The sequence below is a fragment of the Ranitomeya imitator genome, chromosome 3 (genome assembly GCF_032444005.1).
Source record: "Ranitomeya imitator isolate aRanImi1 chromosome 3, aRanImi1.pri, whole genome shotgun sequence".
NCBI classification, from domain to species: domain Eukaryota; kingdom Metazoa; phylum Chordata; class Amphibia; order Anura; family Dendrobatidae; genus Ranitomeya; species Ranitomeya imitator.
In genome coordinates this window covers 754,367,215-754,393,303 of record NC_091284.1, presented here as the reverse complement: position 1 = coordinate 754,393,303, position 26,089 = coordinate 754,367,215, and the positions used below count along the sequence as shown (strand labels likewise).

The following is a 26,089-nucleotide window of genomic DNA, read 5'->3' as shown; positions in this document are numbered from 1 at the left end:
CTGGCACGGTCCCTGCAAATACAGCCCCCCATAGAATGTAATACAGCAATGTAATGCAGCCAGCCCTATAGAATGTTATGCAGCCAGCCCTATAGAATGTAATGCAGCCAGCCCCCATAGAATGTAATGCAGCCAGCCCCCCATAGAATTTAATACAGCCAGCCCCCCATAGAATTTAATACAGCACCCCATAGAATGTAATACAGCCCTCCTCCCCACAGAATATAATACAACCCCCTTCGAATATAATTTAGCCCCAATAGAATGTAATACAGCACAGCCCCCATAGAATGTAATACAGCCCTTTCCCATAGAATGTAATACAGCACAGCCCCCATAGAATGTAATACAGCCTCCCATAGAATGTAATAAAGCCCCCCCAATAGAATGTAATACAGCAATGTAATGCAGCCAGCCCCCATAGAATGTACTGCAGCCAGCCCCCATAGAATGTACTGCAGCCAGCCCCCATAGAATGTACTGCAGCCAGCCCCCATAGAATGTAATGCAGCCAGCCCCCATAGAATGTAATGCAGCCAGCCCCCATAGAATGTAATGCAGCCAGCTCCCATAGAATGTAATGCAGCCAGCCCCCATAGAATGTAATGCAGCCAGCCCCCATAGAATGTAATGCAGCCAGCCCCCATAGAATGTAATGCAGCCAGCCCCCATAGAATGTAATGCAGCCAGCCCCCATAGAATGTAATGCAGCCAGCCCCCATAGAATGTAATGCAGCCAGCCCCCATAGAATGTAATGCAGCCAGCCCCCATAGAATGTAATGCAGCCAGCCCCCATAGAATGTAATGCAGCCAGCCCCCATAGAATGTAATGCAGCCAGCCCCCATAGAATGTAATGCAGCCAACCCCCAAAGAATGTAATGCAGCCAGCCCCCATAGAATGTAATGCAGCCAGTCCCCATAGAATGTAATGCACCAGCCCCCATAGAATGTAATGCAGCCAACCCCCATATAATGTAATGCAGCCAGCCCCCATAGAATGTAATGCAGCCAGCCCCCCATAGAATGTAATAAAGCACAGCCCCCATAGAATGTTATACAGCCCCCCCAATTGCCCCACAGTCCAGTTATCACTCACTGATATATTTAAAAAAAAAAACTCTCCTCACCTCTCCTCTTGCCCCGCGCTGCTCCCGGCTCCGGTCTCAGCAGCTGCAGTCTGCCCGGCCACACAGCAGATATGACATCATCGCTCACCCGCAGTGTCAGCGTGAGGCAGAGCAGGGAATGATGGGAGAGGGAGCAACAGCGGACGCTCTCTTCTCCATCATTGCATTCAACTGTACCGGCGTCTTAGACGCTGGTATAGTTGAGTGCGGGCGATCGGGGGGGGGGCATGAGCCGGCCCTGGCGCCGCTGATAGAGGCAGCGGCCCACTCCTGGCATCGGCCCTTCTGGCATTTGCCAGAAGTGCCCGATGGCAAGTCCGGCCCTGGTTGTTCACAGTCAGCTGTGTCTAAAATCTGGACCAAATATAAACAACATGGGAAGGTTGTTAAGGCAAACATACTGGTAGACCAAGGAACATATCAAAGCATCAAGACCCGAAACTTAAAGCAATATGTCTCCAAAACAGGAAATGCACAACAAAACAAATGATGAACGAATGGGTGGAAACTGGAGTCAACGTCTGTGACCGAACTGTAAGAAACTGCCTAAAGGAAATGGAATTTACACACAGAAAAGCTAAGGACGGAGTCACACTATAGCGAGATACGGCCGAGTCTCGCAGGTTAAAAACAAGCTCTGGCACCGACACTCAGGAGCGGAGCGTGCAGCTCCATGTATTGCTATGCGGCTGCACGCTCCGCTCTGGAGTGCCGGTGCCAGAGCTTGGTTTTAACCTGTGAGACTCGGCCGTATCTCGCTGTGTGATCCCGGCCTAAAAGAAAGCCATCATTAACACCTAAACAGAAAAAAACAAGGTTACAATGGGCTAAGGAAAAGCAATCGTGGACTGTGGATGACTGGATGAAAGTCATATTCAGTGATGAATCGCGAATCTGCATTGGGCAAGGTGATGATGCTGGAACTTTTGTTTGGTGTTGTTCCAATGAGATTTATAAAGATGACTGCCTGAAGAGAACATGCAAATTTCCACAGTCATTGATGATATGGGGCTGCATGTCAGGTAAAGGCACTGGGGAGATGGCTGTCATTATATCTACTATATAAAGCTGAATGTGTGTGTGTGTGTGTGTATGTCCGGGATTGGCATCTGCACCGTTGCAGCTACAGCCACAAAATTTTGCACAGTCACACGTCTGGACCCCGAGAGCGTCATAGGCTATATTGTGAGGTGAAATTTTAACCCCGCGCGTTCCAATTCACCAAACAATTTTGCCCCTATCTACATAATGGGGAAAAAAGTGAAAGGAAAAGTGTTGGAAGCGTCGCAGCTACAGCAACAAAATTTTGCACAGTCACACGTCTGGACCCCGAGAGCGTCATAGGCTACGTTGTGAGGTGAAATATTAACCCCGCGCTTTCCAATTCACCAAACAATTTTGCCCCCATCTACATAATGGGAAAAAAGTGAAAGGAAAAGTGTTGGAGGCGTCGCAGCTACAGCAACAAAATTTTGCACAGTCACACGTCTGGACCCTGAGAGCGTCATAGGCTACGTTGTGAGGTGAAATTTTAACCCCACGCTTTCCAATTCACCAAACAATTTTGCCCCTATCTACATAATGGGGAAAAAAGTGAAAGGAAAAGTGTTGGAGGCGTCGCAGCTACAGAAACAAAATTTTGCACAGTCACACGTCTGGACCCTGAGAGCGTCATAGGCTATGTTGTGAGGTGAAATTTTAACCCCGCGCTTTCCAATTCACCAAACAATTTTGCCCCTATCTACATAATGGGAAAAAATGAAAGGAAAAGTGTAGGAGGCAAATTGACAGCTGCCAGATGTGAACAAGGGGGACTTAAAGAATGAGAGCGATGGCGCCAAAGAGTATATACCGTACAGTTGTTAAGGTGGGGCCCCGACATGGGATACTCACCACACACGGGGATATGAACACACACAAAATGCGCCACACACTACCACGTGCTTGAACACATATTACCCTCAGCACACATTTCACCACAAATACACCAACCTCGCCACATAAAAGTCAAAACACAAAAGTCGCCACTCAAAACTCGCCACGCGCATACTATATACAGGAGGAGATGACACACAGATATATACTATATACAGGGGAGATGACACACAGGTATATGCTATATACAGGAGGAGATGACATACAGGTATATACTATATATAGAAGGAGATGACATACAGGTATATACTATATATAGGAGGAGATGACATACAGGTATATACTATATACAGGGGAGATGACACACAGCAGGTATATTATATATACAGGGGAGATGACATACAGGTATATACTATATACAGGAGATGACATACAGGTGTATACTATATATAAGGGACATGACAAACATGTATATACTGAGGTGAAAATGAAAAGGTGTGAGTGCAAAATGAGAGGAGTGAGGGAAAATAGTGGAGTGATCGGAAAATGACAGATGTGAGGTCGAAAGAGGAGTGAGGGAAAATAGTGGAGTGATCGGAAAATGACAGATGTGAGGTCGAAATGACAAGTGTTAGGGGGGAATGAGAGGAGTGAGGGAGAAAATGAGAGGTGTAAGGGAGAAAATGAGAGATATGAGGGGGAAAATGAAAGATGTGATTGGGAAAATGAGAGGCGTGATGGGAAAATAAGAGAAGTGAGGTGCTATAACTAACCACAGATATTTACTATGCCCAGGCAACGCCGGGCTCTTCAGCTAGTCTTCAATAAATGCACAAGTTTATGTTGATATTTTGGACACTTTTCTTATCCCAACAATTGAAAAGATGTTTGGGGATGATGAAATCATTTTTCAAGATGATAATGCATCCTTCCATAGAGCAAAAACTGTGAAAACATTCCTTGAAAAAAGACACATAAGGTCAATGTCGTGGCCTGCAAATAGTCCGGATCTCAATCCAATTGAAAATCTTTGGTGGAAGTTGAAGAAAATGGTCCATGACAAGGCTCCAACCTGCAAAGATGATCTGGGAACAGCAATCAGAGAAAGTTGGAGCCAAATTGATAAAGAGTACTGTTTACACTCATTAAGTCCATGCCTCAGAGACTGCAAGCTGTTATAAAAGCCAGAGGTGGTGCCACAAAATACTAGTGATGTGTTGGAGTGGTTTTTTTTGTTTGTTTTTCATGATTCCATAATTTTTTCTCTATGCTTGGTTAAAAAAAAAAAAGTAACCATTACTGACTACCACATTTTTTGTTCTTGATTTCTTTTAGTGTTTCTTAAAGCCAGAAAGTTGCCATTTGAAATGACTTTAGTTTTCTGTCATGTCTATGATCTGCTTTATTTCTACAAAATTAAACAACTGAATGAACATCCTCCAAGGCCCGTGATTCCATAATTTTTGCCAGGGGTTGTTGGTAGCTCGCGGGCCCATGATGTGTGGCTTTCCAGTCCATGATATGTGGCTCGCTGGTCCATGATGTGTGACTCGCAGATCCACGATGTGGGGCTCACTGGTCCGTGATCTGGGGCTTTCGGGGCCATCATATTTGCCAACTTGTTGCATTAGCATCAGGTCTAGCAAACTGCTATGAAGAGAAGTTCTCTAGATGGTGACTTTCGTGAAATGCCCTGCACAGAAGCTGGAGATGGGATGGTACTATTGGTTAGATGTGTGTTGAAGCTGGTTGCGATAGTATGATGGGAGGTCTTCATGTGAGAATTGTGAATGTGAGTAAAGGGTGAACTCCTGGATGTCAGTATACTGCCCACAAACGAGAAGGTGGCATAAGGTGCTTTCTGTGGGGAAGCATTGACTGTCGTCATACCAGTAATCGGGGCTCTGGGTGTCACTACAGGTTGTGGAGAGTGGGCATCCTGGATGAGGCTTGCAACCGTCTCTCAGAGCTGAATGTGGCTCTTAAGATTAGAAAAGGTCGGAAGAACTGCCCGTAGCGCACGTAATCCGCATGGATCGGCCTCAGCACCTGAAATCATGTGGTGGAGTCTCCGTATTGTGGGCCATGGCCGGCGTCAGCACCCGGGCAAGTGCCGGGGCCCTGTCGAGACGGGGGGCCCAATTAAGGTAGTAAATGTACGGTACTATACTACACTGATGCTCTCCTGGATGGCCCCCGCAGCAGGACTACATCCGGCTCAGCTGTGTGTATTAGTATTATATCATAATCAACTCTGTGATCTCCGTCTCCCAGCCAGGACTCAGAGGCGGAGCCATCCCCGGCAGCAGTGACTGAGTTTCGCTGCGCAGCTGCTGGTTATGCTCACCTCACCGTCACCATGGATACGAAGAGTCCCTTCCGGGCCGGTGGTCGTCTGTGTTGTCACTTTCAGGTGAGCTCAGAGATCGTCCACCGTCCTGCCAGGTCCAGCACCAAGCAAAAAGACGACGATGAGCAGCCAGCAGTCAGTGAACGGTGCACCCGGGCCGTCCCTGTACAACGGGGGCAACAGCGTAACGGTGAAAGCAGTGAGTCTTCCTTCCAAGTTCCAAGCTGGTCCCAACTCCCAAACCAAAGCATTGCGGGGGGATGCAACCTGGGACAAGGTGTGACTGTACGGGGCCTCCACAGGCCTACATTATGGCATTTGAGAGATGCTGGGTGTGGGTGGGACTTATAGACTATATACTACATGGCTGGCTGTGCTATATACTACGTGGGCTGCCTGTGTTATACACTACATGGGCTGTTTTATATACTATGTCACGGGGCTGTGCTATATATGTTGGCTGTGTTATATACTACTTGGGCTATGTTATGTACTACGTGGCTGTGTTATATACTACTTGGCTGTGTTATATACTACGTGGGCTGTTATATACTACGTGGGCTGCTATATACTACGTGGGCTGTGTTATATACTACGTGGGCTGTGTTATATACTACATGGACTTTGTTATATACTGCGTGGCTTTGTTATATACTGCGTGTCTGTGTTATATACTACGTGGCTGTGTTATATAATACGTGGCTGTGTTATATACTATGTGGGCTGTGTTATATACTACATTGGCTGTGCTATATGCTACGTGGGCTGTGTTATATGCTACGTGGCTGTGCTATATTTCTCTGCTGTATCTGTGCATCATGAATCGTGGTATGTTAAAGGGGGGGCCCACTGAGACTCTTTCGCCCGGGGCCCTCAAAAACCTTGAGCCGGCCCTGCTGTGGGCCGTACATGGTCCTGGCATTGGGTACTGTAGATTTTTTTTTTTTTGCTTTCAAACCAAATAAAGAACGAGAATGTGGCATACCACCAGAGTGATGATGTAGAGTTGGGTACGAATAGCTTACGTCCCATTGCCTGACCATCTGATTACATCATACCGTAACAGTTGGCCCTGGCAATTTCCCACCCCAGCCCCCTTCTATTTTCTGTGCTCAATTATAAATCTGCTAAAGATTTACCAACCAACCAAAGATGTAATGGAGGTGGAGCCACCCAAGTCTACCCCAATTGCAGAGGTTGGGATACAAAATGATTAGACATGTTGTATTCCAACATGCTCAATCCTTTGTTCCCCTAATGGTCATGTCTCACTGTCTACATATCACTAGGCTATGGCATTAGAAGCTGATCGTGGCCGACCCACCGCCCGGATACCACAAATTGCTAGAATGTAAGGCTACGTTCACATTAGCGTTTTGCGTGTTTGCGTCGGGCAACGCAGCGGCGACGCATGCATCATGCGCCCCTATATTTAACATGGGGGACGCATGGACATGCGTTGTGCTGCGTTGTGTGACGCATGCGTTTTTTTGGCCGCAAGCGTCAGGCGCAGAAAACGCAACAAGTTGCATTTTTCTTGCGTCCAAATTCCGGCAAAAAAGGACGCATGTGTCGCAAAACGCAGCGTTTTTGCGTGCGTTTTGGTGCGTTTTTATTTGCGTTGTGCGTTGCGTCGCCGATGCAGCGGCGCACGACGCAAATGTGAACGTAGCCTAAGGGATGAGATGCCGTTAGCTCCTCAGACCCCAGCCTGGAGCACTGCTGTGCCTCAGCCCCTACTTTCTCATGACTGGGCGTGGGTCAGCGCAGTGTTCTGGCTTTTCTGACACATTTTATTCTCAGGTCACAAAAGTCAATTATAGGAAAACCCTTTCATGCAGATTTTCAGTGAAACATATTTTTTTCCTTCTTATGTCGCAACTTTAATATAACGCAGACCTTATGGTGAGAGACGTAGAGAAATAGTTGTCATTGAGCCGGCTGAAAAATGACTTGAGGGTAAATGGTATATTCCATTTCATGGGAATGCACATGGTCATATCAACACCAGGCATGATAGCCGCAACTTGCTGTCTGTAGTAGTGTCAGGTTTATACAGCGCTCTTAAGCTTGGGAATTGCCATTAGATCTATTTTCCTAATGCAGTCTCAGTGTCATGACTTTCATCTTTCAGCTGTAAGTGAAGCGTTTTCTTCCACTTGGTCCCATTTAGTTGTGATGAAGACGAGAAAGACTAAACGACAGAAATTAATAAATGTGGAATATCTGACCAGCGGTAAAATTACCCTTTAGTGTCACTTTGGATTTCTTATGTTACTGATCCAAACTTTTGCACAGTTTATTAAATGTGACAGGTACCATGCACAAGGTCCACTAAGTGATCATGTTACATGGAGGACCTTGTTGGTAGAAAGGTTCATTCTGCCAAAATATATGATCAAAGATGTGTGTATTTTAGATCACCTTTTTTGCAGTTTGTAAACCTGGGTAACCACTGATGTGGCTCACTGCTAGGACCACAACCAATCACCAGAATTGTTGACTAGTTTTCCACATTTTCCTCTAGTTCTACCCTGTTTGCAAGACAATGGTGAGGAGTTGAATGGAGCAGGATGTCTTATTAGGATGCTAGCCGAGTGCTTGGCTATCTTCAGTGTCATGGTTCTGAATTGATGGCAGGTATATATAGTCCGACTAGTTGGAATGGGCCTCCAGGGTCACCGTGTCCAACCCCCCTGCTTAATGCAGGATTCTCTAAACAATCTCAGACAGATGTCTGTCCAGCCTCTGTTTGAGGTCTTCCATTGAATGAGAACTCACCACCTCTCTTGGAAGCCTGTTCTACTCATTGATCACCCTCACTGTCAAAAAGTTTTTTCTAATATCTAATGTGCCTCCTACCTTTCAGTTTCATCACATTGCTTCTCGTGTTTCCATGTGCAAATGAGAATAAGGATGATCCCTCCAGAGTGTGACAGCCCTTGAGATACAGTACAGACCAAAAGTTTGGACACACCTTCTCATTTAAAGATATTTCTATATTTTCATGACTATGAAAATTGTACATTCACACTGAAGGCATCAAAACTATGAATTAACACATGTGGAATTATATACTTAGCAAAAAAGTGTGAAGCAACTGAAAATATATTATATTCTAAGTTCTTCAAAGTAGCCACCTTTTGCTTTGATGACTGCTTTGCACACTCTTGGTATTCTCTTGATGAGCTTCAAGAGGTAGTCCCCGGGAATGGTTTTCACTTCACAGGTGTGCCCTGTCAATAAGTAGGATTTCTTGCTTTATAAATGGGGTTGGGACCATCAGTTCTGTTGTTCAGAAGTCTGGTGGATACACAGCTGATAGTCCTACGGAATAGACTTAGAATTTGTATTATGGCAAGATAAAAGCAGCTAAGTAAAGAAAAACGAGTGGCCATCATTACTTTAAGAAATGTAGGGCAGTCAGTCCGAAAAATTGGGAAAACTTTGAAAGTGTCCCCAAGTGCAGTGGCAAAAACCATCAAGCGCTACAAAGAAACTGGCTCATATGAGGACCGCCCCAGGAAAGGAAGACTAAGAGTCACCCCTGCTTCTGAGGCGAAGTTTATCCGAGTCACCAGCCTCAGAAATCGCAGGTTGACAGCAGCTCAGATTAGAGACCAGGTCAATACCACACAGAGTTCTAGCAGCAGACACATCTCTACAACAACTGTTAAGAGGAGACACTGTGCAGCAGGCCTTCATGGAAAAATAGCTGCTAGGAAACCACTGCTAAGGCCAGGCAACAAGCAGAAGAGACTTGTTTGGGCTAAAGAACACAAGGAATGGACATTAGACCAGTGGAAATCTGTGCTTTGGTCTGATGAGTCTAAATTTGAGATCTTTGGCTCCAACCACCGTGTCTTTGTGCGACACAGAAAAGGTGAACGGATGGATTCTACATGCCTGGTTCCCACCGTGAAGCATGGAGGAAGAGGTGTGATGGTGTGGGGGTGCTTTGCTGGTGACACTGTTGGGGATTTATTCAAAATTGAAGGCATACTGAACCAGCATGGCTACCACAGCATCTTGCAGCGGCATGCTATTCCATCCGGTTTGCGTTTAGTTGGACGATCATTTATTTTTCAACAGGCCAATGACCCCAAACACGCCTCCAGGCTGTGTAAGGGCTATTTGACCAAGAAGGAGAGTGATGGGGTGCTACGCCAGATGACCTGGCCTCCACAGTCACCAGACCTGAACCCAATCGAGATGGTTCGGGGTGAGCTAGACCGTAGAGTGAAGGCAAAAGGGCCAACAAGTGCTAAGCATCTCTGAGAACTCCTTTAAGATTGTTGGAATAGCATTCCTGGTGACTACCTTCATCAAGAGAATGCCCAGAGTGTGCAAAGCAGTCATCAAAGCAAAAGGTGGCTACTTTGAAGAACCTAGAATATAAGACATATTATCAGTTGTTTCACACTTTTTTGTGATGTATATAATTTCACATGTGTTAATTCATAGTTTTGATGCATTCAGTGTGAATGTGCAATTTTCATAGTCATGAAAATGCAGAAAAATCTTTAAATGAGAAGGTGTCCATACTATTGGTCTGTACTGTATTTGTAGACAGCAATGAAGTCTCCTCTGTCTCTTTTCTTTTGCAAGCTAAACATTCCCAAATCCCCTAACGTTCCTCTAGCAGGGGGCATGCATGACCTGCCATTCCATGTAACTGCTCCTTGATGTGGTCTTGCAGAAAAAGATGTGATTGGAGGAGGATAACAGAAGACACAATTATGTCTGGCGACCTATAACGTAACAGTTTGATCCAGAAGAAGGCAAGAACCCCATTCCCGTAAAACCCCTGGTCTCACTTCTCTCTAGCTGTTCTGGATCAGCTATGTCCTCCTTAGAATACTGTGTGCAATGTTTGGCTCCAGTAGAAGTGTGGCCCCACTAGTGACTTGTTCAGAGGCAAAATTATGTTCTAACCATGAGCATCTATGTCTTTTTTATTGCATTAAATGATTTTATTTGCCTTGGCAAAAGCATTGTCCCTGGTCACTAGAGTTGTTTGGTGTCTAAAAATACACCCCAGAATCTTTCAGTGAATATTTTTCCTTGTGTTTTATTATGAAAAATATAGCCCAAGTTTCAACAGTGTTTTTGATCAGATTTTTAGCAGTGTTTGCTCAGCATGTCAGTTTTTACCAGCAGAGTTTCATCAGTTTTTCTTGTAAAAAATAATTCTGGAGGTTTCTCAAGCTTCTTGTGTTAAACATTTAGTGAAAATTGCTGATGAGCGAATATACTCGTTACTCGAGATTTCTCGAGCACGCTCGGGTGTCCTCCGAGTATTTTTTAGTGCTCAGAGATTGTTTTTCTTGCCGCAGCTGAATGATTTACATCTGTTAGCCAGCATAAGTACATGTGGGTGTTGCCTGGTTGCTGGGGAATCCCCACATGTACTTATTCTGGCTAACAGATGTAATTCATTCAGCTGCAGCAAGAAAAACGAAATCTCCGAGCACTAAAAAATACTCGGAGGACCCCCGAGCATGCTCATCACTAGTGAAAACCAAAGAGTACACAGATGGCATCCGCGTCCTGGACTGACTTGCATTGGTGAGATTGATCCAAGACTTGGACCAAAATCTGACCACTCGATCAGCAAAGTTCATGAACATGTGAACAGACCCATAGGCTTTAATAGGTACATGTTCTATCAGTGAAAAAGACGGACAGAACTCATACGAGAAAAGCTGATGTCTGAATGAGCGCTTAGTGTGCAGAGAGCCGGGCTGCTGTGTATGGTGCAACCTCTATAGGCATAAATCTGTACTGTGATGCAGTGACCCCTGCTACAGGTAGGGGGCGCTGCATGGTCTCCCCAGAATACACATGGAGGCATATTTTGAGGCCATGGAATGCGTGGCAGTCGCAAACATAATTGTGGTGATGAGACAAAGTCTGGAATTATTGTGAATGGCTGGTATGTGTGTCGCAGAGGAAGATGCTCTGCACTGTCAGCCTGAAGTAAGGTTGCTCTGGGACTTGTAGTCCCACAAGTAATTGTGTTGTTTTAGAGGGAGGCTGGCAAGGCTAGTTCTGAGAGCTGGGCGGGTCGAACTAGCCACACACACACCTCCCACTTATGGGAGTGGTTACAAGTATGTAATGTGACCAGGGTGTGGGTCACATGGTGGAGATTGTTTGGATCTGTATGGTCCGTATGCAAGGTCCCGGAAAAGCCTATGTGCTTGGAGTGCCATCTCCCTGAGTAGCACATGGTGGGGCTTTGAAACTAGTGGCCTGTGTGTTGGACGGTCCCAGCCGGGGACGGACGTCCTGAATAGCACCTGGTGATGTCGTGATTCTGAATGGCCTCTGTGTTGGGAGGTCCTGGGAGTAGGACTGGATCCCTGAAGAGCACGAGTTGAGGCCAAGGACTTGCAGAGCCGGTGACGGCTACTGTGTGGGGGAAGCTACCGTCCTTCGGTGGGTCTGGAACCAACTAGTGTATGTCTGTCAGGCAAGTTGGTGATCCCCGTTAGGCAGCTTCTCCAGTGGATATAATTAACTGTTCGGGATGTGGTCTCCTGCGGAAACTGGGCAGAGAAGTCTGGCGTAGTTAGAGACTCAGTATTAAAGCCGAGTACTAAGAAGCGTTATGAACTGTGCGGTCACCCATGGTAACTGGTCGGCTGGGGTCCAGCATGATTAGTGACCGAAACTTAATGTGAAGTCCTGATACAGTGTGTAATGGACTGTTCATTATACTGTTCATGACTCTTTAATAAACCACATAGACTGTTTAAGTGAAAAACCGTGCCCGTGTGCATTAATCCCTTTGGTAAGCGAGTATTCCCCTACCCGTTAGTGAGCGCTATCTCACAGTACATATAGATGCCCTAATTCTATTTTGTCTGTCACCTTGATTGATCCTCTTTTAAAGCAGCGACTTCCATTAAACTATTGAACATAAGTTACGGTTCGATGTTAATTATGTTTTTAAGAGTATATAATATACTAATGCTAATAATGGACCTGAAAGATTATTACTTGCATTTTTAAGCATTTAAAGTTTTTATACAGAAAATTGTTTATTGTTTAAATCATTTTATTTAGTTATTTTACTCATATAGCACCATCATATCCCACAACGCTTCACAGAAATAATCATCACTGTCCCCTTTGGGGCTCACAATCTAAATTCCCTATCAGTGTGTCTTTGGAGTGTGGAAGGAAACCGGAGAACGTGGAGGAAGCCCACACAAACACGGGGAGAACATACAAACCCCTTGCAGATGTTGTCCTTGGTTGAATTTGAACCCAGGACCCCAGCACTGTATGACAATAGTGTTAACCACTGAGCCAACATGCTTATTGTCCATATCACTAGCTATACAAAACAAAGAAACAAAAGCGAGCGCTTGTCATTTTTTTCACTGGCCAGTAAGCTTCCTCTTCTAGTGCAGAGCGAGAGTGCTCGTTAATCAAGATTTCCGAGCATGCTCGGGTGATTGCCTAGTATCTTGGGCGTGCTCATAGATTGTTTGTGTCACCCCGGCTGCATGATTTGCAGCTGCTAGACAGCATGAATACATGTGAGGATTCCTTAACAAGCAGGCAATCCCTGCATGTGTTCAGGTTGTTTAACAGCCGCAAATCATGCAGCTGTGGCGTCACAAACATAATATACGAGCACTCAAAAATACTCGATCACCCGAGCATGCTCAGAAATCTGGAGTAACGAGCACACTCGCTCATCACTATCCTCTTCCATTCAAACTTCTTGATCTAAATGTTTAGCTCCGATAAAATAAAAAAGCCTACACTCACCGCCCGTGCCAGGACCGTTCCCGCGGCTCTCGTGCCATTGTTGTAACACATGACCCCGGCACCCAATCAGCGCTGGCGTCACTGTCCCCACCTTCAGACAAATCGAACATGAACTGTCAATTCATAGGTGGAGTTTTGTATAATTTACGGTACATCCTTTTTGCTTAGATTGGTAAAAAATGTGCCAGTATTCATGTTGAAAAATCAAGATTGTCTGGGTACATTCAGGCCAGTAATAAGCTACCTGTTTTAAGACTTGAATGTCTTGATAGTCTTACTTGTCTGCTTCTGACTTTTGCCATTATTGTAACCACCTTGAGATATCTCGTTGTTACAGAGAACACACGCATTTATTTTATGTGGTTGCCTATAATTACAAGATTTCTGTGATATTTACATTGTTCCATGCACTGTCGAAAATCATTGTTACCGGCTATTAGTGCTGCCTGTGATTTACCAGCAAGGAATGAAGCAATTTGCATAAGGAAACACAAAGGCTGGTTAAGCGGCAAGTGGCCACGGCCCAAAATGGTTTGTTTTCACTAGTGCCCATAAACCGTTGGCGGCACATTAATGGAAGGGTAATAATTCACCACAACAATTACCGCACTCGGGAATATTTTCTTGCAACTCTAATTCTGTGTTATTAATAATGAATAAAATAGTAATTTTCTTAGCTTGTTGGGGGCATTGGGGAATTATTCCAATGAATATTTCAGCACGATATTTTAATCACGGTCCCCCCCCCCCCCCCCCCCCCCAAAGTCATATGTGTCATATTTTCTGCCTATAAATTCCAGGCTGCCGAGGGACCGTAGCCATGAAAAGGCAAACTGTTTATAAGAAGGTTTTCTCTTTGATTTACAAGGCGCGTTAAACCTCTGTAAAGGAAACAAGCTGCGTGTCATTAATACTTGTAATTTGATGCAGAATTAGTAAATGGGCTGCTTGTGATTAATGCTCTGTACCAGTACGTGAAGCCATTAAGTATACTGGCTACTTTAGGTTGTTTCACATGTAAATACAAAGGCCATCAGCTCTCGGTCATGATTGTTCTCTGCATTGTTTTATGCCCGGTGTTGGATAAACTCCAAGTACTTGTTAAAGCTGTCAGGAGAATATATTCTACTTTATACCAGGGATTGTCTCCTAAGAGAGTATTGTCCTCTACTTTGGCCATTAAGCACTCTGGTTTCATCTGAAGAAGTTCTCCTACCATGGATATTCACTGCCCACGGGATAAGTGATAAATATCTGATCACTGGGGTCTGTACTCCTGGGAACTCCACTGATCACCCTTTTGTACTACCACAGTCTGTGGCTCAATTCAAGAGCTCATGTACTCTATCTCTGCCATTCCTATAGACTATGATTGTAGCGCCTCCTTCACACCATTAGTTCTCACTTTGGGCATGTGGAAGAGTAGGAGCTAATCATTGGGAGACCCATAGTGAAATGTCTGTTGTGGGATAGCCCCTTTACATAAGGCTTACACCTTCCATTATTAGCGATTTTTGTCAACCGGGCAAGTGGTGGTCCCACATTTGGAACTCCCAGCTTTCAGATTTTCATGGAATTTCATGGAACTATTTTCTTCCTGTTCAAGATGGGAATGTCTCACATCAGAGAATACTTTCCATAAAGGCATTGCCAAGAAATATATTATGATAAATTCAGATGCTAAAAACCTGTTCAGACTTAACTATTCAAATACTAGGGTCCTATGATGGAGGTGGTGCAATGGTAGTGGTCACATCCAGGCCCTGAAGCCTTAAACATGAGAAGAGACCAATATTTTAAATGTCCCATGATAAACTGGGGTCCTGTTACAGATTCCACGTTGGAGACCAGGAGCTTTGTTGTAAGATATGAAACTAACATGTGGTATACAAGCAAACAAATACAACTTCTTTCTGAGCATATGTAATCATTGAATATATGACATGTGAACTACATTACTGCTACGTTGACTATACTTGGCGCACAGTTTGATCAGATTGTGTGAGCCCATCTGCCAGTGTCGAGGCTTTTAGGCTGACCTTACACACTAGATGGCTATTTGATGATCAATGTTTTGGCTGATTGTTTGACCAACAGTTATGTCAGACAACTCTCCCATACACAAGCTCTCGTTCGACCAAGTGCTCCTGTGTTCTCTATGAGAAAACTTCTGACTGACACATTGGTCGTCAGATTATGTCATGGAGAAAAATACGATTGGCAGTCCAAAACTGGACATGCATTATCAACATCTCTCCTGAGCATCACTTGGTCGGCGCTCCCCATACAGATTAGATGGTTGGCTGGGCCCATCAATATCGGTGGGTTCAGGCAACAGTCTTTATGCCGCTTAAGCTGGGCCAAAACAGCAGTAGTACTGTATGGGCAGGGCAAATTGATGACTGGGCAATTGAAGTTCTGCATAATTTTTGATGTACCAGGCTTGTTGTTTCATTATTTCATATTTTTCTTTTAGTCAACTCCATGACTTCTGGAGACTGGATTATTGGGAAGACGACTTGCGAAGGAGGAGACGCTTTGTGCGCAATGCATTTGGTTCAACTCATTCCGATGCCAGATTAAAAGCTGCCATTGAATACGGTCAGTATGATGATCCATGCTTTCAGTCACTATATTAAGTTAGCTGTGTGTGCTCTGAGTGATTTTTTCCATACTGCTTGGATTTAGTTTATAAAACTCGAGAAACACAACAATTTTGTACTTTCGTATTCGCTCCGGTTCACTTTTCAAAAAGCAGATGTGTAGATGTGTTTGTCTATTTGAAGTTTGGACACATGGAGAGCAGCCTATGAAACTTTACATTGACCCTTTTCCACTTCTATGTGTCTTTTACACTGATGCTATTTCTATTCCTCTTGGTGATACTAATGAGTTGAATAATTTATGAGCTTGTCATGTGAAAAGGATTTGGTGCAGTTTGATGTACTCTCAGCGTCTGGTGCTGGAATGTGATTAATAAAGGAGCTAGAGGCAGAGAGGACTTTTTTCATGGCAATTAATTCTTTTTGATTTTTTCATACACATTTTTATGCTTTTAATATACATTTTGTTCTTTCTGGAGTTTTACCGTCCTTCCAGTTACAATTGGTTGGCCGATCCTCCCTTATTTTTGTGGACTACTAGGAGTTATATTTAAAGTGCTTATTTAGCATCACTTAAAACAAACAAAATAATTAACTTGCCTCACCGATCCTCTGTTGCTTCCGAGTCCCCCACCAGTCTCTCTACTTCACATGCCATTTACTCTCTCCACTTCACATGCCATTTAGTCTCTCCACTTCACATGCCATTTAGTCTCTCTCCTTCCTGTGCCATTTAGTCTCTCTTCTTCCCGTACCATGTAGTCTCTCTACTTCACGTGCCATGTAGTCTCTCTACTTCACGTGCCATGTAGTCTCTCTTCTTCCCGTGCCATGTAGTCTCTCTACTTCACGTGCTATGTAGTCTCTCTACTTCATGTACCATGAAGTCTCTCTACTTCACGTGCCATATAGTCTCTCTACTTCACGTGCCATGTAGTCTCTCTACTTCACGTGCCATTGTCTCGCTACATCACGTGCCATTTAGTCTCTCTACTCCATGTGCCATTTAGTCTCTCTAGTACTTCACGTGCTATTTAATCTATGTTTCCACGATCATTAAATGCTGCATTTTGGACACTGCGTACAGCCGCAGCGTCCAACCTGCAACGGCCAGATGTTACTGCATAGTGAAAGGGGTTTCATGAAATCCCATCTCCACTATGCGTGTAGGCATGCCTCCGACATCCCTGCGTAAACGGACATGCAACGCGTCTTTCCAGACCACAGCATGTCAATTTATCTTGCGGAGACGCTCGTCTCCGCAAGATAAATATCACCGTCCATTGTATAGGACACTGTGATTCCGCATGGTTCAATGAACACAATCTAATTACTGGTTGGCTGCTGGTTGGAGCAGAGAAGTCCAGAGACTGGTGGAGGACTAGAAAATGTTGGAATCGGAGTAATGTAGTATTGATAAAGTGCGTAAGACTTTTTTTTTTGCTATAACATTTTAAGTTTATTTAGGTTGGACAACCCCTTTAATTAAATCAATCTTTGGTGATATTAGCAGAAGTGTAAAAGTAAATGTATGGAAATTAAGGGTGTCAACTTTTCGTTAGATGGGCCCCAGACAGTAGTGTGATGGTAGGGTTACCAATGTTGGGACCAACCAGACATCTTCAGAAATATGCGAAATAAAGTGGCATCAAATGTTTCTCTGGAGCACCACCACGGGGGAAATGATGCATTGAAATCAGTGGGTTGTCCCTCTTCGGGATGAAGAATCTGGATCCTCTTGAGCAATTATTGCTGTTTGCAGTAGTTTTTCGCTTCACCTGATTGATGGAGCTCCCATATGAGACTCCGAATCCCCTAATAGATTTTTTTTAACATCAGACTTTTATTAATGACCTGGAGAATTGCTCACCTTTTTTTTTTTTTTCATTACAAGTTTTGATAAATCTCTACCAAAGGTCTCATGGATAAAGATAGTCTCAGTTGCATGTGGAGTTCAGTCCCATTGCATTCTGGTGATCTCAGGAAAAAAGAAAGTGTGATGCTTGGCGGAGCTCCGCGACCCCATTGTTGTAGTGATTACGGCGGTCACAAGGTGCTAACCTTCATCAATTACATTTTCTGACTTGGAAAAAAATTACCCTGTTGCTCAAAAAAATCCATGGATTCTCCTTCCCAGTGCAGTTTATAAAATGGAAACTGAGCTCTTGTTGCTTTGGGTAGGTAGGCCGATAGTTTTATTTATTTTTATTTTTTTAGGGCCCTCTTATGATGCTGTGTTGGAGGTGTACCCAAACAACTAGTGTCCACTTAAACCGTTTTTTCCTCTTTGGGCTACAAACATAAAGAGTGAATCCTCGATGTGATGTCTGTTGTACTTTTGCTTGTGTCAGCCACGTTCAGACAAATACACCACATTCCCGAATTAAATAAGAATCCTATACTTCTGCAAAAGTCGGTCAAGAATGTGGGATAAATGCTTGGGTTATGTCACACAGACAGCTACGTAATTGCATTTTAATAGGTCTGTAACTTTGTACAGGGCAACTGACAGGAACCAGTGTTCCCCAAAATTGCCGCTTGCCAGAGCAGTTGCCTTTTTTCTTTCTTTTTGTCAATGAACTTCTGAATGAGCGCTCTTTAAAAGTTCCATATGTTTCTTAAACTTGATTATCTTCCTGTTCCAGCTCCTGTGTAATATACATACCAGTGTAATTATGCTGCTACAGGCATAGCAGACAACACAATTGATCTAAAGAAAATGTACATGAAAAATCCCCTTTTATTTCATGTATTTCTAGTGCATGCCTTTATAACTGGGTGGGAGACATCACAAATTCAATAAAAAGAAGAATGACTGCCCCCCCAAAAAAAATGCAACAAGATGATTCAGTGCATTAAAAAATAACATTTTGTTATAAAGCTTCATAGGATACAAAAATGTCCAATAATGTTCGGGAGAGATCAAAGGAAAGACAGAACATTCTCTGAAAATATCATACAATGGTGTTCTGTGGTCAAAACCGACTTCATGGCACTTAGTAAAATGAAACTTTTAAATGATTCCTCATGCACTAAGCCCAAGAGGCTGCAAAATGAAATAGTCAATTAAAGAAACTGTCTAATCTTTATATCACATTTAATATCCCATGTTCGGCAAATCTGAGTTAGATGATCACTGAATGCTCAGGCAGCTTTCTGCTTAACTTTCTGTCCACTAGCTGTCGTCAAGTGTAACCTGTCCTAGTAGTAGCGTCCGATTACCGGAAGTGGGGGATGTCTTTATTTCTGCACAGGAAGTGGGAGGCGGCTTTGTTCATCAACAGGAAGTAGAGGGCGGAGCTTGTCTTTCTGTTCCTTCTATCCAGTCTGTCAAACTGCATACAGACATAACTGAGAATTGGGTTTTTATTTAAGGGGAGGCAAGACAATGTCTGGTAAGTGAGGAAAGAGTCATAAATAAAAAGTCAAAAATAAAATAAATAAAAATAATACCTGCAGTGCTGACGGAATACTGATGAAGAGGTTCCACCCATTCAATAGGCTGCCAAGTTGCATCGCATGAGAATCTGAGTAGTAGTTCTACTATTTGCTGCTGACCAAAGCAGGCCTTGGCAGCAGTATATATTGGGATCAGTTTATATCCCAGAAACCTTTTGGACAAAAAAAGGGATTTCTAAAGTGGACAAGCACTTGAGGCTGATAAGTTAGTCCTGCTCAGCTGCCCTTGTCTGGAAATCCAGATGTTGGTCACTTCAGTAGTGTAAGTTTCCTTCTTCGAGTTCCTGGCAGCTGCAGATCTGTTAGTGTAAATTATGACGGATGTAGCAGAGAGTTACCAGGACCTGCCTGTCATGTGCGGAGTGGTTGGAATGAAGAGATGGTGATGTAGAATATCCGGGATGAACACATCGCGGCCTCTATGCCAAAGCTCGCCCGTTGTATTCTTCATCAGCGTACTGGAGAATGTATCATTTTTAATCTTCTGTTTTCTTTTTCTCAGCCCTCGCTCTATCTTGTCAGGTGTCACTTTCTTTGTGACCGCGCTGCACGCTTTGAAATACTAAGGCGTGAACCTTGTTAAAGGCGTCAGATTGAGTCTGAAGGTGCATTCCAGCCCCGGACTGGCGCAAACATCAAGCAAGGATGACAAAATTAATCCGTTATCTTAAGCCCGGTAGTAGAAAGATACTGCAGGGGCCGCAGCTGGCAGGATTTGCAGAGAGCGTCTTTGTGACCTTCAGGAAGAAAAACCAACCCTTTCCCTTACCGAGTGCAGACCTAAATCATTATTGATGGTGCACTGTAACGCTGAGCTACAGCACCCGGCCCATCAGCAATGTGTCCAGCCAAGCATGGTGTCCTGTGATTTACCTGTGCAGTCTCATAGCCAGGATGGGGTAGCGGATATTTTTACCCTGATGTGTTTCAAGTTCATTCCATTTCTTTTGTAAGTGGTTGACCGCAATATCAGTGAAGCGCCACCTGCCTCAGTAAAATATAGTCACAATGTGTTACTAAAAGTTTTACGTAGAAAATAATTTTGAGGGCAGATGTTACTGTCATATTTATAAGTATTAGAGGGATTGTCCAGTTTAGATAAACCCCCATTTAGTAGTCAGAGTGGAGAATGGCTACAAAATCTTTCACTGTGGCGGACTCAGAACATTCGTGCACCGCAGAGCAGTGTAATGCTTCATGCCTCCTGCGGTGGTGCTGCAGGGAAATTGATCACTTGCTTGTGGGTTCTCCTATACATCCCAGCTGCTAGCTGATTGTTGTAGTAGTAGGTCACTCTTTGATCAGTTAGGTGGAGTACCTCAAAACTAAGAAAACGGGGACTGACCAAATTGCTCATGCCTTTAAAATCAATGCATGTTAAGGATGAAACCTCAGCACCTAAAAAAATGAGACTGTAGGCCTTGCTGCAGTGATAGTTTATTTTGATCCATCAAGGAGTCAAAAACGGATATGGACCAGCGTTTCGACCATGAGCGGTCTTTGTCAAGGACATATCCTGCTTGTCGCATTTCCTGATTCACAGGTCCTACTTGATGTGAAAGGGATCTTAAAATTTACGTTATTGCTCTACTAGATTTCTGCCTAACTGCACCTGCAGCAGATGTCCTTGACAAAGATCGACCCCTGTCAAAACATTGGACCGTATCTGTGTTTCACTCCTTGATGGATCAAAGTAAACTATCACTGCAGCAAGACTCATTTTCTTTTGTGGTGCTGAGGTTCCTCCCTGAAGCATACAATTTTTTATTAGGACAGTGTGCCGGTGCGGTCTTTATCCTTCTAATTTAAAATCAATGCAATTATCATTATAAAGGGCCCATATACAAATTGCTGATTCTGACTTAAAGGGAATGTCTCAGTAGGATCTATTCTCCTAAGTGGTATATGTAAGCATGCAGGTCATAGAAGCTGAAGAACATGATACCATGGGCAGCACGGTGGCTTAGTGGTTAGCATTATTGCTTTGCAGGGCTGGGGTCCCCAATTCAAACCCTACCAAAGACCATATCTGCAACAAGTTTGTATGTTCTCCACATGTTTGCGTGGGTTTTCTCCAGTTTCTTCCCACACTCCAAAGACCTGATCATGGGGCATTTAGACATTGATGATAATGTCTATAAGGTGCTGCTGAATATAATGGTGTATATAAGCAAAGCATAATAAATAATACGGTACTTTGATAACTGTGATCCGATGTTTTATTCCAGAGAAATTAATATTTTCTTATATGTAAATGAGATGTTAAGATCTATGGGCCGGGCATAGATCTCGCTGAAAATCTGCTTCCAGAACTTATTGTAAATAGAAGGGGTTGTTACCAAGGAGACATGTAATGGCCACTCTCTTCAATCCTGATCTCACTGCAGAGCTGTGTGTGATTATAGCTGACACATCTGCAGGGTCCTCTCAGTGATTCTGCTTCCATCTCATGGGCAGACAAGTTTGCAATACAGCACAGCTGGATGCATCTCTGGATGCAGATTCTCAGCAAGATCAGTGTCCAACCCATAGTCCTGATCAGCTCATTTACATATAAGAAAAATATGGATTTCTCTGGAATAAGACATCAGATCACAGATATCATGTATCGTTTTATTCACCTTTCTATGACCTATGTGCCCATATAGACTGAGTTGGGGATTGATACTACTGACAGATTCCCTTTAACCCCTTTCTGACCTCAGACGGGATAGTACGTCCGAGGTCAGATCCCCTGCTTTGATGTGGGCTCCGGCGGTGAGCTCGCATCAAAGTCGGGACAAGTCAGCTGTTTTGTACAGCTGAAATGTGCCCGCAATAGCGGCAGATGGAATTGCGATCCACCCGCCGCTATTAACTAGTTCAATGCTGCTGTCAAACGCTGACCGGCATTTAAAGGGAACCTGTCACCCCCAAAATGGAAGTTGAGCTAAGCCCACCGGCATCAGGGGCTTATCTACAGCATTCTGTAATGCTGTAGATAAGCCCCCGATGTATCCTGAAAGAATGAAAAAAGAGGTTATATTATACTCAACAAGGGGCGTTCTCGCTGCGGTCAGGTCCGATGGGTGTCGCGGTCCGGTCCGGGGTCTCCCATCTTCATAGGATGACGTCCACTTCTTGTCTTCACGCTGCGTCTCCAGCGAAGGCGTACTTTGTCTGCCCTGTTGAGGGCAGAGCAATGTACTGCAGTGCACAGGCGCTGGGCCTCTCTGACTTTTCCCGGCGCCTGCGCACTGCAGTACTTTGCTCTGCCCTCAACAGGGCAGACAAAGTACGCCTGCGCCGGATCTGCAGTTTGAAGACAAGAAGAGGACGTCATCGTAAGAAGATGGGAGGCGCTGGACTGCGACGCCCACCGTAGCGGGACCGCCCCCGGGGTGAGTATAATATAACCTCTTTTTCTCATCTTTCAGGTTAGATCGGGGGCTTATCTACAGCATTACAGAATGCTGTAGATAAGCCCCTGATGCCGGTGGGCTTAGCTCAACTTCCATTTTGGGGGTGACAGGTTCCCTTTAACTAGCGCTTCCGACCATTAGGCCGGAAATGAGCGCATCGCTGACCCCGTCACATGATTGGGGGTCAGTGATGCATCGGCATTACAACCAGAGGTCTGTTGTAAACCGCTATGGTTGTTGTTGCCTGATTGCTGTGAGCGCCACCCTGTATGAAGCAAGCCTGTAATTCACCTACATAGGAGCGATCTATGCATTTCTCCTATATAGCAGAGGCGATCGAATTGTGCCAGCTTCTAGCCTCCCATGGAGGCTATTGAAGCATGACAAAAGTAAAAAAAAAAGTTTTAAAAAATATGAAGAAAATATAAAAGTTTAAATCACCCCCCCTTTCGCCCCATTCAAAATAAAACAATTTAAAAAAATCAAACTTACACATATTTGGTATCGCCGTGTTCAGAATCGCCCGATCTATCAATAAAAAAAGGATTAACCTGATTGCTAAACGGCGTAGAGAGAAAAAAAATTGAAACGCCAGAATTACGTTTTTTGGTCGCCGCGACATTGCAGTAAATGATAAGAAGGTATCTGCCCTGAAATGTTATAATCAAAAACGTCAGCTCGGCACACAAAAAATAAGCCCTCCCCCAACCACAGATCACGTAAAGTGGAGATGCTACGGGACAATTGCGCAATTTTTTTTTTTTTTTAAGCAAAGTTTGGAATTTTTTTTTGCCACTTAGATAAAACAATAACCTAGACATGTTAGGTGTCTATGAACTTGTAGTGGCCTGGAGAATCAAAATGACAGGTGAGTTTTAGCATTTATTGAACCTAGCAAAAAAGCCAAACAAAAAACAAGTGTGGGATTACACTTTTTTTGCAATTTCACCGCACTTGGAATTTTTTACCCATTTTCTAGTACATGACATGCTAAAACCAATGATGCCGTTCAAAAGTACAACTTGTCACGCAAAAAATAAGCCCTCCCATGGCCATATTGACAGAAAAATAAAAAAGTTTTGGCTCTGGGAAGGAGGGGAGCGAAAAACGAAAAAAGCTGGGGTCATGAAAGGGTTAAATTGGTTTTCCCATTATCACAGTATAGAGAAGTGTTTAAAGGGAATCTGTCACCACTTTTGATCTATCTAAACTATTAATATGGGCGTACAGGCTATAGGCTGCTGAAAACAGTCTTCCCTGTATGTCTCATATCAGATGCCTTGTTGTTGATAAATCCTCTTTATCACTTTAGGTAAATGATCTCTTCCAGGGAAGGATGCTGTCTGGAAGATAACTCTGCCTCCAGAGCTTGTTTTACATGAAGGGGGGGAGTTACCTGTTTGCCGTATAATGGCTGCTCTCTGCTCTTCTGATCTCACTGCAGAGCTGTGTGTGATTATACCTGACACCTCTGCAGGTTCCCCTCAACTTCCATCTCACAGGCAGACAGGGCTGTAATATTGTTACAATTCAGCAAAGCTGATAGAGAAGTAAAAAAATGTGTTTGTAAGAAGATTACCGTATATACTCGAGCATAAGCCGACCCGAGTATAAGCCGACCCCCCCCCCCCCATTTTGCCACAAAAAAACTGGGAAAACTTAATGACTCGAGTATAAGCCTAGGGTGGGAAATGCAGCAGCTACCTGTAAATGTCAAAAGTAAAAATAGATACCAATAAAAGTAAAATTAATTGAGACATCAGTAGGTTAAGTGTTTTTGAATATCCATATTGAATCAGGAGCCCCATATAATGCTCCATAAAGTTCATTATGGCCCCATAAGATGCCCCATATTAAAATATGCCCCATATAATCCTGCATAAAGGTTAATAATGGCCCCATAAGATGCTCCATAGACATATTTGCCCAATATAATGATGTGCAAATGCTGATTATGGCCCCATAAGATGCTCCATAAAGATATTTGCCCCATATAGTGCTTCACAAACATTGATTATGGCCCCATACAGACACTTGCCCCATATACTGCTGCACAAATGTTATGGCCCCATACAGACACTTGCCCCTTGTAGTGCTGCAAAACATTATGGCCCCATATAGTGCTGCACAAACATTATGGCCCCATAAAATGCTGCACAAACGTTATGGCCCCTTATAATGCTGCACAAACATTATGGCCCCATATAGTGCTGCACAAACATTATGGCCCCATATAATGCTGTACAAACGTTATGGCCCCAGATAGTGCTGCACAAACGTTATAGCCCCTTATAGTGCTGCACAAACATTATGGCCCCATATAATGCTGCACAAACGTTATGGCCCCTTACAGTGCTGCACAAACGTTATGGCCCCATAGATGCTCCATACAGACACTTGCCCCATTTGCTGTGCTAAAAAAAAAAATCACATACTCACCTCTCCGTCGCTCAGGCCCCCGGCGCTTTCAATATTCACGTGCTGTTAATTCCGGCTCCGCTCAATCTTCAGCACTGGCATTCAGGCTGAGGGCGCGCACTAACTACGTCACCGCGCCGTCTGACCTGAGCGCCACTGCTGAAGATGGAGTGGCGCCGAAACGAGGAGCAGGTGAGTATCGCGCAGCGTAGCGCTCCCCCTCCCCGTTATACTTACCTGCTCCTAGCGCTGTGCATTCCCCTGCTTCCCCGGTGCTGCAGCTTCTTCCTGTAGTGAGCGGTCACCGTTACCACTCATTACAGTAATGAATATGCGGCTCCACCTCTGTGGGAGGTGGAGCCGCATATTCATTACTGTAATGAGCTGTACCATGTGACTGCTCACTACAGGAGGAAGCTGCCGGTGCTGAGAAGCCAGGGACCTTCAGGCACCGCGTCATGAGTAGGTGAGTATAATTAAGACCGCCCCTGCTCCCCCTCACCTACCGACCCCTGGGTATGACTCGAGTATAAGCCGAGAGGGGGACTTTCAGCCCAAAAAAGTGGGCTGAAAATCTCGGCTTATACTTGAGTATATACGGTAATTTCATTTCTCCTGTTCTGTGTTGGTTACTTGTCTCACACTGGTAACTCTCCTTTTTATTTAAAACAAGCTCTGGAGGCAGAGTTGTCTTCCAGGCAACGTCCTCCCCACAGCCTGGAAAAGGTAATTTATATAAAGTGATAAAAAATTATATAAAAATGATTTCTCAGCAACAAGGCATCTGATATTAAACACAGAGGACTTTTTTCAGCAGTCTATATCCTGTATGCCCAGATTAATACTTTAGATAGGTCAAATGTGGTGACAGATTCTCATTAATTACTGGGGTCCCATAGCTATCTGATTCTCTGAAATGGAACTATAAATATTGTGCTATTTTGCTAATAGGAGAGTAAATCTGTTACTTACACTAGACTGTCCTTGGGACAGCATAGCTGGACGACAGACCTGCTCCACGTGTTGTCTAAATGATGATAATGAAATGGTGTATGTGAGGTACACACAC

General features: G+C 44.1%; 1 protein-coding gene across 7 annotated transcripts in view; it reads left to right on the top strand.

The window, feature by feature from the left end:
* NBEA (neurobeachin) overlaps positions 1–26,089 on the top strand; it is an 899,093-nt gene that overhangs the window by 577,265 nt on the left and 295,739 nt on the right. For all 7 annotated transcript variants that reach the window (XM_069758980.1, XM_069758976.1, XM_069758974.1 and 4 more), the window contains one exon: positions 15,616–15,740. In XM_069758980.1, the coding sequence (XP_069615081.1) occupies positions 15,616–15,740 (125 nt within the window). The remainder of the gene's footprint in view (positions 1–15,615; positions 15,741–26,089) is intronic.